At 36.5% G+C, this 15,841-nt stretch overlaps 6 protein-coding genes across 6 annotated transcripts; 4 read left to right on the top strand and 2 right to left on the bottom strand.

The window, feature by feature from the left end:
* Window positions 1-182: 182 nt before the first annotated feature.
* On the top strand, window positions 183-1,453 carry L201_007092 (uncharacterized protein; the record flags this gene model as incomplete). Its single annotated transcript, XM_066222803.1, has 5 exons — window positions 183-296; window positions 408-512; window positions 596-642; window positions 777-888; window positions 1,010-1,453. 5 exons carry the CDS (start codon window positions 183-185, stop codon window positions 1,451-1,453), a joined length of 822 nt encoding a protein of 273 aa, XP_066078900.1.
* A 205-nt stretch (window positions 1,454-1,658) lies between these two features.
* On the bottom strand, window positions 1,659-4,011 carry L201_007091 (uncharacterized protein; the record flags this gene model as incomplete). The annotated part of the gene is made up of 6 exons (XM_066222802.1): window positions 1,659-2,035; window positions 2,127-2,890; window positions 2,954-3,283; window positions 3,355-3,683; window positions 3,727-3,805; window positions 3,866-4,011. 6 exons carry the CDS (start codon window positions 4,009-4,011, stop codon window positions 1,659-1,661), a joined length of 2,025 nt encoding a protein of 674 aa, XP_066078899.1.
* Window positions 4,012-4,600: 589 nt separating this feature from the next.
* On the top strand, window positions 4,601-6,976 carry L201_007090 (uncharacterized protein; the record flags this gene model as incomplete). The annotated part of the gene is made up of 9 exons (XM_066222801.1): window positions 4,601-4,645; window positions 4,720-4,736; window positions 4,808-4,936; window positions 5,001-5,740; window positions 5,830-6,289; window positions 6,350-6,533; window positions 6,595-6,668; window positions 6,738-6,815; window positions 6,892-6,976. The coding sequence occupies 9 exons, from the start codon at window positions 4,601-4,603 to the stop codon at window positions 6,974-6,976; spliced, it is 1,812 nt and encodes a 603-aa protein (XP_066078898.1).
* A 786-nt stretch (window positions 6,977-7,762) lies between these two features.
* Window positions 7,763-11,174, top strand: L201_007089 (uncharacterized protein; the record flags this gene model as incomplete). Its single annotated transcript, XM_066222800.1, has 3 exons — window positions 7,763-8,055; window positions 8,189-8,524; window positions 8,651-11,174. 3 exons carry the CDS (start codon window positions 7,763-7,765, stop codon window positions 11,172-11,174), a joined length of 3,153 nt encoding a protein of 1,050 aa, XP_066078897.1.
* A 231-nt stretch (window positions 11,175-11,405) lies between these two features.
* Window positions 11,406-13,166, bottom strand: L201_007088 (uncharacterized protein; the record flags this gene model as incomplete). Its single annotated transcript, XM_066222799.1, has 5 exons — window positions 11,406-11,633; window positions 11,732-12,216; window positions 12,292-12,364; window positions 12,435-12,850; window positions 12,917-13,166. The coding sequence occupies 5 exons, from the start codon at window positions 13,164-13,166 to the stop codon at window positions 11,406-11,408; spliced, it is 1,452 nt and encodes a 483-aa protein (XP_066078896.1).
* Window positions 13,167-13,774: 608 nt separating this feature from the next.
* On the top strand, window positions 13,775-14,602 carry L201_007087 (uncharacterized protein; the record flags this gene model as incomplete). Its single annotated transcript, XM_066222798.1, has 3 exons — window positions 13,775-14,018; window positions 14,104-14,246; window positions 14,351-14,602. 3 exons carry the CDS (start codon window positions 13,775-13,777, stop codon window positions 14,600-14,602), a joined length of 639 nt encoding a protein of 212 aa, XP_066078895.1.
* Window positions 14,603-15,841: the final 1,239 nt, after the last annotated feature.

Here is a 15,841-nt window from a genome sequence, read left to right as displayed (position 1 = left end):
CTCATCCCCCATTTTAAGGCACGCACCTAACAGACATACGGAGACATTGACCTCTTTCTTCTCAACAAATACAAATAATTCTTGAATATTGATAACCAACTTGTTTATTTTTATATGTACAACAATTATGAATACATAAACATATATACCAGATCTAGATATACATAAGAATATCTTCAAAGATGCCAGCTTCATATCCAGTACCAACTCAAATGGTACAGCAACTATGGGGTAAATTCATCACCTATCTAATGCGTTCTTATCCTTTAAAAGATTTACCGTTAAATATTCGACCGGTTAGTGTGTTTTACCAGGAAATCACTCTGCAGCCAGGTACACTACTATAATTTTGTCTTCAAATATAGTCATGGACACTGTAAGCTGAATTTTATTTTGACGAAATACAGGGAATGGTATTCGCAACAGCGATATGGATAATCATATTAGGTATACTAGGTATGGCACCGTTACCCGAGTTACCTGTAAATGATAAAGCATTACATTTCTTTGGTGTGAGTTGAGAATAAGATATCTAAATTCTAACAAAGGTCCTCCTTTCGGCTTGGCTTGATATTGACAATCTTGACTATTACAGCTTGGTTTTGCAACATTTTTACTATATTTCATCTTGGAAGTACCAGAGTAAGTTGAGTCTACGTGGTCATTTCGAAATCATCTCATCTAAAACAGAAGCTTTCATTCCAATAATTCGAGGCTACTGCTCCTCGATGTGCTTTCTGGTGATGCTAATGTGGGTTTCCTATTATCATCTACAGTGGGGCAGGACGAAGAGTATGGTATATCAGAAGAGCACCTTTACTTTTCACTTTATTTACAGCATTTTTTGTCGGTGGTATAATAAGTGAATTTATACAAAGTTTATTACCTGTGAGTATTGATTTTCCCTCTCAGTACATTCTTTTCTGAAATGTCGTATTATTAAGATTCAAGATTTCTGTCAACGGTAATGATAACTGATATTATACTTTTACAAATGAATGATTATTAGTGGAAAGAATTTCAATTTGGTGATATAATAGCGAATTTATCAGGATCAACAATTTTCTTATATTTTGCACATTTATTACATAAAAGACAAATTAGAAAATTAGAATTATCAAATTTATATCAACCTTTAAATGAACATAATTCTTCAACTTATAGAGATGCTCAAGGTAGAAGACATCAATTTAATACTAATACTGATATAGAAACCGATCAAAATCAAAATCAACCTCCTCGAGAAGAATTGTTGTATAGCAATACTAGAGAAAGAGAAAGAGAAAGACAAGGAAGTGAAGTTTGGAATGATGAAGATTCTGATACTGCTAGATCTTCACAAGATACTGCAAGGGGAGGAGTAGGAGGAAATTCAAATAATTATGTTACTCAACCCGTTTTCAAATTAGATGATGACGACGATGATGACGATAATCATGCATCGGGGAGATGATGGGGATTAGTTTGTATATGACAATATGGAGAAAAAGATTTATTTTAGTATTTTGATACTGCTCCAAAATTATGGGATTTAATTGTGTATATCTATCTAAAATTGTGCTTATCGATACATCTTATGAAAAATCAATACAAGTAGAATCAAGGTATCTTACAACAATGTCCATTCAGCCTGCGCGAATGTGGTTTCAACTAACGATTTATTTCATTGGAGTTTCAGGAACCATTTCATTTCTACCTCTTCCCTTTGGATGGTCTTCATTTTCATCTTCATCTTCAGTCAATTCCCATAATTCACCCAAGGGATCATCACTCTCCATTCCTTCGTCATGATCATCGTTGTCGGGTAATCCATCCAAAGGTAACATATCTTTGTTAGCTATTCTTGTTGGAGCCATAGGAGTTTCAGCAATATAATTTGGCCTACTTGCACTTGAAGGCTCTTCTCTGATTGGTGTGGGTGGTACCCATGCTGGAAATTGTGATTGCGATTGATTAGATCGGAAAAATGAATGAGACTGATTCCTTGGTTTCGAAGGTGTAGCAAGTATTAGTGTATTTGGTGGCTTTTGCGATTCTAATTTTGAAAATCATCGTAAGCGATATATCATTCAAGAAGGGAGTTAAGAAAAAAGTGGGGTGTGAGTCAGTGAACTGGTTAAACCTACCTTCAGTTGAATTTCTTCTTTGGGTATTTTCATTTTTCCCACTACTAGTTTTCCTACCTAATAAACCCAATCTCAGATTTTGAGATTGACTCTGACTATCTTCTCCCCCTCTACCAAGGATAGAATCCAATGATTTCTTTGATGATGTACTTCTTCTTAATAGATTAACTTCTCTACCTTTGAATAGATCTTTTGAGCTTTTATTTCTGCTTATTGTTCTACTACTACTTAACAGGTTGTTGTTATTACTTGACAAATTAGAAGAAGAACCTATACCATGTGATATTGATCTTGATAAACTTTCCGATCTACTTAAACTTGGTTCAATTGATCTTGATCTCGATCTCGATAAAGATCTACTAAATCCTCCTATGTTGTGTGCTGACGAAGAGTGGTTATTGTTTAGATCCGTATTACTTCTGGATAAACTTCTTTTCATATCTAATGGAGGTTCATGTTTCAAAGCTGATGCGTTACCATTGTCCGAGGGTGCTCTGGATCCAGTTCCTGATAAAGATCTTCTTCTTTCATCTATCGACAGACCTTCATTAGATATTGATCTTGGTCTATCATATGATGGTGGCGGTCGTGGTATAAGTGAATCTTTACTTAAAATAGGTCGGGTAAGTTTAGGTTTACGTGGTTTTTTAGTTGTACTCGTACTGCTGGAGGCATTGGGAGCAGGAAGTAATTTAGGAGGTAGTGGATGACCGAAAACTTTTTGATGAAACAAGGAACATAAATCAGGTTGTTCAGACAAGAAACTAAATATGTGTTTATTTGTCAGCTTAGCTAATCATAATTATCATAGATTCTGCTTGGCTTACTATGGTAGCATGACAGATTTCCAAAACCTTCCCAATATATTGGCTATACTATTCTCATCAATTTTGCTTTTACCCTTTACTTTTGAGCTTGATTCAGTAGACTGATCTATTGAAATACCCAATTCTGATACAGCTTGCCAAACGCTCAGCCTATCGATGAGTAACTCTAAAGCTGTCTTGGGATCTTCAATTGGATCAAGGGCAGTAGGCGTATCATTGAGCTCAGCTCGATGGGATCGTTTAGATCGCTTGCGTTTCTTAGTTGGTTGTTCTGCATTCATAGGACCGAATTGTATGTATATTAGAAGCAAGATAATTTGAATCAAGGTTCTGTCATGATTTCTAATGTCAGCTTTTACCATTATGTGATAAGTGTTAAGCCAGATTGAAGGACTACTCACTCTCGCTTTTCAAGTTCATCAATCAATTTTTTGGGTGTCGGTATTATACCATCATCAATAGCTTGTCTACTGCTTAACCTTAGCTCGAGAGCGAATTTGATTACATTCATCTCAATGTCTGAAAGTTTCTCTGTCGAAGACGAGATACTCGATGATGCTGATGATGTCAAGATGGGCAGAATAACCTTTCGATGTTTATGTTCTATCTGAGGTAATGAGAGTAGAATCGCCTTGATTACATTTGATGAGTTTTGTCGCCCTTGCTGGTTACTGAAAGCCTGGAATATTTCCAAAACATCTGATGTGAAGCCTGGCAAGGGTGACAAAACCTATTCCTTAATAAGCTTTCATTCGTAAATCTGGTAAACTGACCTCTGATAAATACAAAGTCTCGTAATATCTCCTCTTAATGAAAGTCTCAGTTGTTTCTTCAGGGTATGTAGATGGCCCGCTAGATAGCGTGCGATTTGATCAGCTTGGTGGAGTCCTCAGTGTTGATGTTTGGACTCACGCTGTAACGTAAGGCCAATCTAGCCCCGTTGTAAGAGGTTTCGAAGGAAGAGCGATAGGACATGTTAGATCAAGTCTGAAAGGTAGTATTGGTTGATTATTGCTTGAATTGGCTATTGGCTGTGGAGACTCTACTAGAGTTGCCATATCGTTTTCATTGTCCTTCTTGATCTTTCCTCTTCAGCCATTGACCCGAATTCTACTTGATGAATTTACCTATGAACCGAAATGTAAATGATAAAAACGCAAAGATCAGTCTTATTTATGGTCAAAGAGAACATGACGAAACGCGCAAAAGACAGACGCGTGTATGCGAAATAGGCACGAAACAGCTGTAATGTACAGCTTGATCACTTGCCTATGTAACCGAATTAAATCGCTTCCTATTGGTCACCGTAAATAGGCATGCGATATCAACGACGCATTTGGGAACAAAGAGGTTTTTTTTCGATATTTCATCAAATTCACAGTTTTTCTATTTTCGCCTCCAGACGTCACTGCTCTTTTGTCATTTACATATTTATATTTATATTGCTGACAATTACAAGCAAATCAGTCAACCCTTTTCATCCATTGGTTCTTGTCGCATACAGACACCATCAGTATCTTCGACCTTACTACGCTCAGCAATTAGCATACATAGGGCTGGATAAAGAGAAGACGTTCTGGATTAAAACAAGTACACAAAACAGCTAAAACACATTGGATAACAACAGAAGGAGAAAATACTTCAAAGATGTCTGATAAATTAACTCGTGTTGCCATCATCTCAGATGACAAGGTGAGCCAAGCGGTTCTGTCAATTGTTGAGGAGAGTATACAGTATAAGCTGACAGTCGAATTATACATACCTAGTGTAAACCAAAGAAATGGTGAGTTTGGCCGCTTATACATAGAAGGAAGTATCCTTTTAGCTGACAAATACCCTTCCTACCTTTCATAGTCGACAAGAATGTAAAAGATCATGTCCAGTAGTAAAGATGGGAAAATTGTGTATCGAAGTAAACCCAACGGATAAAAAGGCATTTATCTCTGAAGAATTGTGCATTGGTTGTGGTATTTGTGTAAAAAAGTGAGTTTATCCTCTTTCTTTATGTCAAAACAAGGATGACTTAACGTTAAAACTTTGCTTGTAGATGTCCTTTCGAAGCCATTCAAATTCTCAACTTGCCTACAAATTTAGAATCTCACGTTACACATCGATATAATGCGAATGCATTCAAATTACATAGATTACCTACACCTAGACCTGGACAAGTATTAGGTTTAGTAGGAACGAACGGTATTGGAAAATCAACAGCATTAAAAGTATTAAGTGGTAAATTGAAACCAAATTTAGGTAGATATGATGATCCACCCGAATGGCAAGAAATTTTAAAATATTTTAGAGGTTCAGAATTACAAAATTTCTTTACAAAAGTTTTAGAAGATGATATAAAAGCAGTAACAAAACCACAATATGTTGATCAAATTCCAAGATCAATTAAAGTACCAAATATGACTGTAGGTAAAATGTTTGATAGACAATCTGAATTACCAAATAGAAAACAATTAGAAGAAGATTTAGAATTAAGTCATTTACAAGATAGAGAAGTTGGTCAATTATCTGGTGGAGAATTACAAAGATTCGCTATAGCTATAGCAGGTGTGAGACAAGCAGATGTTTACATGTTTGATGAACCTTCTTCTTACTTGGATATTAGACAACGTATCGCTGCAGCAAAAGTTATAAGAGGTTTAGTAACTTCAACAAATTATGTCATCGTTGTAGAACACGATTTAGCTACTTTAGATTATTTATCAGATTTCATTTGTGTTTTATATGGTGTACCAGGTACTTATGGTGTAGTCACTATGCCTTATTCAGTCAGAGAAGGTGAGTTCCATATATTTTTAGTTTTTCAACTTATTCTCAAATCTTCATTGTAATGGAAGAAAGCTGACAACTCATACTTTGATATATAGGTATCAACATCTTCCTCGATGGTATGATTCCAACAGAAAATTTACGATTTAGAGATGAATCATTAACATTCAAAATCGCTGAAACTGTTGATGAAACATTAGCACCAAAAATGAAATCATACCATTATCCAAATATGACAAAAACATTGGGTAATTTCAAATTACATGTAACGAAAGGTTCATTTTCAGATTCAGAAATTATTGTTTTATTAGGTGAAAATGGTATGGGTAAAACTACTTTAGTTCAATTGTTAGGTGGAAAAATGGATCCAGATGACGTTAAAGATAAGATTGAATTAAGAGTTTCAATGAAACCACAAACTATCTCTCCTAAATTCCCTGGTTCAGTTAGAATGTTGTTGTTAAAGAGAATTAAAGCTATGTTTATGCACCCTCAATTCAATAGTGATGTACTTAAACCAATGAACCTCGAACCTATTATGGACCAAGACGTACAAACGTAAGTTGATGCACCTTTTCTATAATGACGTTTCAACTCACGTATTTCCGATTCCTTTAGATTATCCGGAGGAGAATTGCAAAGAGTCGCTATTTGTCTTGTATTGGGTGTACCTGCCGACGTTTTACTTATCGATGAACCTTCTGCCTATTTGGATTCCGAACAACGTATTTTGGCTTCTAAAGTTATTAAGAAATTCGTAATGAGTTCAAAGAGAACCGCTTTCATTGTAGAACACGATTTTGTACGTCCTGTTAATCTACTTCTCTAACACAAATCTTAGGCTAATACCGAGTTATCTATAGATCATGGCTACTTATCTTGCCGACCGAGTCATCTTATTCGAGGGTACACCAGGTAAAGAATCAACCGCTAACAAGTAAGTTGAAACGCTTGCTGCTCTTGACAATAACGAGCTCTATCGCTGATTTCACACTTCTATGATCAGACCTGAAGGTTTGTTAACTGGTATGAACAAATTCTTGAAATCACTTGATATCACATTCCGAAGAGATCCTACCAATTTGTAAGTTCTAGCTTCCGAATTTGCTGTACAAAGAAAACATTGCATTTGACTGACATCATCAATGTGTCTTCCATAGCCGACCACGTATTAACAAGATGGATTCGCTCAAAGATAAAGAACAGAAATCTGCCGGTTCCTACTTCTTTGTTGATCAAGATTAAGGATTCTATCATATTGTATAGATGATTAGATCAGTTGAACAATACTGTCGAATAAATAGCGAGGAAGACACAATCTCAATCTGCATGTCATTGTAAAACCATGTAGCATTTTACTTTAACAATCGACAAGAAATCAGATAACAACACTATCTGATTTTGAATAATTATACCCAGACACACATATATAGGGTTTTATTTAATTTATTTCTGTGAATTCTTGCATGCATTTGATACCCCTGGTAATGTCTCTTGTATCTCATCGTTACTCTAGGTGTATTCATGCATACCATACTATTCTATTCATTAGTTGTTGGGGATGTTTCCGATGGGAATGGGTTAAGGCACGGCGGTAGTAGGAGATTTATTTGTTGACGTAATAACAATAGTGCATTTGTCAAAAGTGCATGTTTTTTGTTGTTCGCAACCACCGCGTTGACAGTCTGAAAGCAATGTTCAGTTCCTATCCTAGAGCCTGCTTGTCCAAACAGTTAGTCTCAAGTCACAAACAAGAACAGCCATAACCCTAGAGAAGTTTTAGCATACGACTTCAAATTCTCAAGCTGCTGCAAAAAGGCGAGGTACATTTTACCTTCAAGGTTTCATCTACCGCCTTTGGATTTTTCAGAAATTAACAGCTCGATAGGACTTCACTGTGGGTGTGCGTTGGAATAACAATTTCCAACCGACTAAGATAGTCCAAAGGAGCTTTACGATTCAATATTGATGTTATAGTACCTAGAACAAGACCATTAAACTTCTACTGGTCCTTGTTTGAAGCCGTCCGGAATGTCATTCTCACTACCATCGTCACCCAAAATCAAGTCAAAATTCCGGTCAAACAATATTCCATCGACAATACCTTCACCACCTATAACACCGGTTTCAGTATTACCTTCATCACATCCATTAATAGCTGAGTTAACATCGTTAAGACAACAATTATCACAATACCAAAAAGCTGCACATCAAGCTTCGATACAGCTACAAGGTGCAAGATTGGAATTGGCTTTGAGTAAGGAGAATCAGGAGAATGGGGAAAGAGAGAAAGAGGTTTTGAAGAAGGAGGTTGATGTTCTGAGGTGAGTAAATGAAGAATTTAGGCTTGATTGACATCACATCAAAGCTACTTGGTAGTACTACTCTTTCCCGTGGAAAACGATAGTTATGAAGGTTAGATCGTTCGATTAACGATATTGCAAATTGTTAAAATAGGTCAAATCCAATCCCACCTTCACTGATCCAAGACCCCTCCTCCTCATCTTCTTCCTCTTCTGCATCATCAGCAATAAGATCAAGCTCAAATGCTTTGACAGAATTATCATTAGCACATAGAAGATTATCATCAAAATTAGATTTAACAGAAAATGAATTATCTATAACGAAATTAGATTATAACAAGTTAAAAATTGATTTTGAGAAACTAAAGAAAGAAAGGGAGGGTGATAGATCAGTTATAAATGAATTAAAAAGAATTGAAGATGATAGAGAAGAAGAATTGGAATGGGAAAAAGGTGAAAGGAAAAAATTGGAAGAACAGAAGAAATTGTGGTAAGTTTTTGTCGACTTTATCTTGGTTAACCCTATGTCTTTTCTCGTTTTTCCACTAGCTGAAATACATGAAGCTTTTGATCATGTATTCTGCATGCTGACGTTAGAATTTCTTTCCTCTTTTAGCGATTTAGCACTGGCAGAATACTCTACTCTTGTTCACTCCCTTGATCCAGCAGCTGTACCGCCTCAGATACCTTCTAAAGTCACTTCGTCGATATTCCATGCACCTTCCTTACAACGTCTTTCAGTAGACGGAGAGGATTCAAGTTACAAAACAGATTCGATAAATCTTGAACAGAAACCTTCGACCGCAAATGACTCTCCAGCTCTGACTTCACTCCCAACGATACCTCCCACTACGACGTCCCAAACCTCATCAGGAGAAATAATATCGAATTTATTGATTGGACAAAAAGGTGTTCAACAATTATTCAATGACTTTACATCTTTCTTGACATCAAAAGATAAACATATAAATTCCTTGGAAAGTAAAATTGAAGAATCAGAACATTCATACAAAATCACTCAGGAACAATTAGATATTGAATTGAAAAAAAGAGTTGAAGCTGAAAATGAAAAAGATAAAGTATTAAGAAATGATGAAAGTGCATCAAAAGTAATTGAAAGATATATGATTTTTACACAAAAAACACATCAAAATATATATAATCATTTAAATAATCTGAGAATAAGATACAAAACCACGACGGAATCATTAAAAACTGAATCTTTAAACTTAAAAACACAATTGATAAAATTGAATGAGAAGAATAATAAATTATTAGTTGAGTTAGATACATTGAACGAGAATTACCTAAAAGAATCAACAGGTAGAAGAAGGGAGATTCATTTAAGATTAAAATTATTAAATGATCAGGAAAAATATCAAAATAAAGTAAATATCTGGTTAAATAAAGTTAAACTTTTAAGAGATTCTCCTGGAGAATTTTCAGTAGTTGAAAATGACGTTTTGGAAAGTTTGTTAGATGAAGCAATTGAGGCTATATCAATCGATAGCGATACCACTTCCTCTCGAGATACTGGGTCTCAAAGAGAGAAGATCAGATCATGGAGAGGTATAGGTGCTCTGATGAATCAGAACAAAAATCCATCATCTAATAAATATGATAGTGCGAATCAAGTAGAACGAAATCCTGAAGAAGAATCTTTGGCTAGAATCCTGCTTGCTGAAGAATTGGTTACTACTTTAGTAGCTGATTTACAGATTGAGACTGAAAAGCGTATGGAGCTGGAAAGGCAACGAGTCGAATGGTTAGCTAAAGATGCCATTCAAGGCGTGAATTTGGATGAAGACAGAGAACATGGTGAAGATGGTCATGTCATGTTTGATCTGGAAGACCACGAGGAGCAAGACCGAAAAGACGATAAATCAACGTTGATTCCAACTGTGATTGTTCCAGAACCTTTAGAATCAACTGTTGTGAAGACTGAAAATGAAGCGTTTGTATTGGAGGAAGAAGACGACAATCTTGCGGATAAGGTAGAACATCTACAGCTTACTTCCAATCAAACAGAACTCCTTACACCTGTGTCACCACTAGCCGAACCATCACCATTAATATCACAGCTGAAGATGTTATTCGAACCAATGACAAATCGTTATGAACCATTACAAAAGACGTTGCATGATTTATCATATTCATTAACGACTTTGAAAGATAATTTACCAGTACTGGAAACGCCTAATTCGATAAACACAACCTCACCTAGATCTACCAAAAAGTCTCATTTCTTAACACTTGCAAAGTTACCTATACCCGAAAAACCAAAACCGTCGAATGATCCAATTGTTTTGAATCTATTAGATGAATTACATGAAGTGATTGAAGATGCAAAAGTTGATGTTGAGATTGATTTGGCAGATCATGAACGTGTTTATAGAGGTTTTGAAGCTTTGTTAAATGTTAATAATGGAAAAACCTCTTCAACTTCAAAGAACATAAGTAAAGAGGAGATCATGGATGAAGTTAGAGAATATGTAGAAGTGAAAGGAAACGATAATGATAAATCATCTTGTTACATTAAGTTGAAATCAAGAATAGAAAATATAGAATTTGATTTAATGAAAATTAAAAGTGTTATACATGAATTGGATGGCATGGAATTATCTCATGACCTATCACAAAAAGAAGAAATACAAGAAGAAGAAGAAAAAAGTAAAAACATAATGGTAAAGGGAAAGAAAAGTATATGGGACGATATACAGTTGAAAACTATATCAATACCTAATAGTAATGACATTCAAAAGAAATCATCATCATCATTTTTTGGATTTTCACCAATTTCACCAATATCCACTTCCACCATATCATCACCTTTACATTCCCCTTCACTCGTTGATGGTTTGCCTACCAACTCATCAAATGGATTTAATCTAAATATGAATATAGATCCGGTAAGAAGAACCTCAAATATGTTTTCGACTGTCGGAAACGTTTCAAGATCTTTCTCCAGCTCTGTCATTGGTGCTCCAAGGAAAGTGAGTAATTTAGCTGGTGGATTCTATAGACCAGGAAGTCAGAATCATAATATCAACGGTAATACTACGAAAACAAATGATCATCTTCCAGATGAAGAACAGCACGGTCTGCTCAAGAAATTTGATGAAGACGATGATGTTGAATAGAGGAATTTCCCTTCATTTGTTTTTTCTGATTTATAATGATATATATCTCTGATATCGTTAATAGTGGAAGATATGTTAATTGATCATGGACAATCTAATACTTAATATGTAATTGAACGATAATAACGATAATATCTAAATAATGCATTGTGATGAATCAAAATTGCTATATTCTGATTGGATCTAGATCTAACAAAACTATGTATATACAAATACGTATAAACACTATATTCATAATTTCCAAACTAAGGATACACCTTCATCACCTGCACTGACAATAGCTTGACCACCTTCAACAGGAGCAACAGCTACACCATTTACGACACCTACATGACCTTTATGAGTAGCTAATAAAGCACCTGTTCTGATATCCCATGTCTTTAAAGTTGAATCTGCTGATGCAGTCGTTACTTGATGAAGGAATGGTGCAGGATGAGCAGCAATTGAAGTGATTGGTTCCTAATCAACAATAAGCAATATAAAGTGATTAGCTTACTTTCCTTTCCAAGTTGGACGTTTGGTCATATCAAACGTGTGACGGATTTACATAAACTCACTTCATGTTGCAATTCAGCTCTGACTCTTCCGGTGTGTACATCCCAAACGAAACCTTTACCATCTGTTGCACCTGAAACACATACAACACCTTTACCACCATTTGCTGCTCCACCTAATAAATCAACGAAAACCAAAGCTTCAATAGATTCATTTTCTGCATGACCAACTAGGGTATTTAACGTTGAACCATTTGTCAAATTGATTAATTTTACTTTACCAGAAGAACTTCCTACAGAAGCAATTTGACCATTAGGTGAAATTGCTAACGATGTTATACCATGTTCAGAAGGATCCAATTCAGGTGAATTTGCTGCTGTAAATACAGATGATTTCCATATTGGTACAGAAGTTCTTGGATCCCATAATATCAATGAAGAATCTAATGATGAAGTTAATAACTGTCTACCTAAAGGTGGTGGGAATAATCCTGCTGTAGATGACATTGTATGTGATGATAAGACTGTAAGTGTATTTCCTGATGGTACTATTGAGCAAAGGTATATGCACAAAGTTAGTAAACAGATCTATTCGTCTTGTACCATACTTCATCAAAACTCACAGTTCCACATCCATACAGTAGCATCTTCACAACCTGCAGCTAAAACGTTTCCTTTAGGATGCCATTGAAGCCACTACATGAAGAAATACCATATCAACTTTCATGCACTTGTACGGCGAAAAGAGTAGCTGTACCACACTTACAGTAATCTCACTACCAGTTTCTAAACTAGTTAAAAATTCCCAATTTTTCCAATCTTCAATAGTTTGAATTTGTCCATTTTCAACTTCGTTTGCCAGGTCTTGTTGAGGGGAACCTTTTCTTGAACCATTTTTAACTCTTCTCCATACTCTTACTTTACCATCCATACCACCTGTAGCAACCATTTCGCCATCAAAATTCCATCCTGTTGAAACTACAGAATCTGAATGTCCAGTTAATTTGGTTGGTGGGAAATTATCTGAATTGAAAGTGGATGAACTAGAAGAAGATGGGTCTGAAGGTATGGGACAGAATAAGAAACCTGCATCATCTTCACCACCTGTTATAGCTAATGGTGGATTAGGAAATGATGGATGTAAATTTATAGTGAAAATTGATTTTTCTGATGCGTGTAATGCTATACAAAAAAAAACAAAGATGAGTAAGCAAAATTATACCTTCAAACGATATACCGATAACTCACCACTTGCACCCCAACTATTATCTTCTCTCATTTCACCTTCTCCATCCATTTCCATATCTTCTTCTCCTGGACCAGGTCCACCAATGATGATTTCACCATCATATTTATCATTATCACCATCACTTTCATCGCCATCGCCCATACGTTCATCATCTGAATCTTCAACAACTTCAACAATATCTTCGTCACCTAATTGGACATCATCTTGATCATTTTCGTGATCTTCTTCGTGGTGTAGTTGAGCTGACATCTTGTATATATCTTCTATCAATGTCAATTTGCTTTGTACAGGAGTATTGCTAAGATCAATTATCAGTCTATCTGATTAATGTTCATTTTTGTGTATTGCAGATGCACCGAAATAAATAGTTAATTATTATATTATTACACTTTGTAAGCAGATCACGTGATCATATTCGACCTCCACTTAAATTAATATAATTACTTAAGCATTTAAGCGGGTGGCAAAGCCACTTGATCCGGCCGGTGTACAGCACATGTTGACAGTCGATGTAATATAGGGGATTTTTTCTTATTACTATAACTATGCGTCAATGGAGGAATTTGACCTCAGCGTTGTTGAGTAAGAGTCCATCGCAACAGACACGATGTGGCAGTGAGGAAGGAAATCATGATGACGGACAAATTTTCTTTAGATAAAGGATAACATTGTTTCGAGAGAAAAGTGGATTACTGATAAAGCAAGAATTCAAGCTCAGTTATAGCCTCTAATCGGATTCTGATCTTGAGCGGCGATGATTGTTTACTTATATATATATATGTTTGTTACTTTAAACCTTCAGTGCCAAGTATACAATAGTACATGTATCCACAAAATTGGCTACTTACGAGAAAACGATGTCTTCGAACTTTAGGTTGGCAGATCATACGCAAGAAGAGATATCCCAGCACGCCTTGGAGTTATGGAGACCTAGGACATGGAGCTTAGGGGAGCAGTCTTCGGCATATGACAATGTTAATACAGTAGGCTGTCCGGTTCAAGAAGAGGCGATCGAGGAAAGTGATCAAGATGTTCGTGGAAGTAGCGCTACAAGTACAAGACGCGGTAGTAAAAATACACGATCGGCAAGACAACAAGCTAGTAAGTGAAAAATATAGTTATAATATTGAAGTACAACTTATACTCCTTCCTTACTCTTACTTTCTCTCGCTGATCTGGGGTGTAGACTATGAAGCGGTTGCCCGATATCGTCAAAGAAAATCTGATTTACTGAAAAAATTGGAAACCGAGAATATTGCACTAAAACTTGAGAATAAAGAATTGAAGAGACAACTCCATAGTCATTGGGAGGAAAAAAGTGAAGCACTAGTGAGTTGTTCTTATCAAGCCCTACCTCGGAACGACAACACATTGTTTCGTCATGAGGTCTAAAACACAAATTATCTTTCGTGCTCATCGACCCGTTTGTACAGAGCAACCAACTTTCCCTGCAAACGCAAATCAACTCTCTTCAGCGGCAATTGCTTGCGGTAACACAAGGTACAATCTCTCAGTACCCGTCGGACTATCTACAATCTCAGCAAGTTGATCTCACACCATCCGAATCGCATAATGCATCCTTTCAAACTTTCGTACAATATGGCTTGACTCAAGTTGGTGCAAACGCCCAAGAAGATCCAACATATTTTCAAGCTCTTCCGGGCGGGACAAGCGAAGAACCATAACTTTTCTATTGCGTCAGACTGTGTCATGAATCATCCTTTTCATTTCGTCATTCTTTGTTCTGTGGTCATATTGAGACACTATACATAAAATGCAGTACGACCGCGCCCTGGGCCAGTGCATCAAATTTCCTTTGATTCTGAGAATATATATCGTGACCTGACCGAGCTGTTTCACAAAATCGTTTCAACGATGAAAGGGGGTGGCACCTTGTCCAGCGGAGTTTCTTCTCAAGTAGCAACAACATTTCATCGTACTACCCGTTCTTGACGTTACAGAAGGGAACAGCTTGAGCGTATGTCGTAGCAAATGGCTTCACTTCTTCCCAAACTCGTTTGTCCCCATGCATTTCAGTTCCTTATATTTCTACGTACTGAGTTATTCGAGATCGAACATCCCAAAAAAATGTCTGATAGCTCGTACCACACATCGTCGACCTTTAGCGATATATCTCTAGAAGAAAAAGTTCGAAGGAAGGCAATGGAGAATTCAGCATTTGTACGCACGATGAATGATACGCTAGGATTGTTGGATATGCCAGAACTTGGTTGTAGCTCTCAGTCTTCCGTATCGACAGTGCCCACTTCTGTGTCCTGCGAAACTTCAAAGAAAAGAAAGCGAAACAACGAACGAGCTCAGTTTATGTATTCACTAAATATCTTGAATAGGGCTCATTGAAGGGAAAGTACTGGATACTGTGTGTAGAGAAGTCTAACAGCTCGCCTTCCAAATATAGATACGTTGAGGCAGCGAAACTATAGGAGAGAACAGAAACAAGCTGGAGAATCTTTACGGCAAAAGTATCTTGAGTTGACAACTGAGAATGAAGAGCTCCGAAGTATGCTCAGGGAGGCCCTATTTGAGAAGGAATCACTGGTACGTAAATCATTCAAAGCAATTGGCATCTTCGTATCCGAAGTGTTGACTGTTCTCCCGGAAGATAGGCCAAAGAGATCAAGCACCTGAATGAGCGCATCTCTGCGATTGATGGTGAAAGTTCTCATAACGACTCTACTAGATACCGGGGATGATCCTCAACCCAATATAGAGACTCGACATGTATGTACCGTCATATGATGCCTCTTTGATTTCTCCGTATGTATTATACCTTTCACTCTGCTCATAGTGGAGGTTTGGCCTGCACTTGACGCACAATTACATCATATCTTAATTGGAGCTTGGTGCGTACGTTATCAGCAACTTGAAACAAGCAAACGCAAACCGGTTTCATGTGAGTCTTG

This window comes from Kwoniella dendrophila, chromosome 10 (assembly GCF_036810415.1).
Source record: "Kwoniella dendrophila CBS 6074 chromosome 10, complete sequence".
Classification (NCBI taxonomy): Eukaryota; Fungi; Basidiomycota; class Tremellomycetes; order Tremellales; family Cryptococcaceae; genus Kwoniella; species Kwoniella dendrophila.
This window is presented reverse-complemented; position numbering and strand designations above follow the sequence as displayed.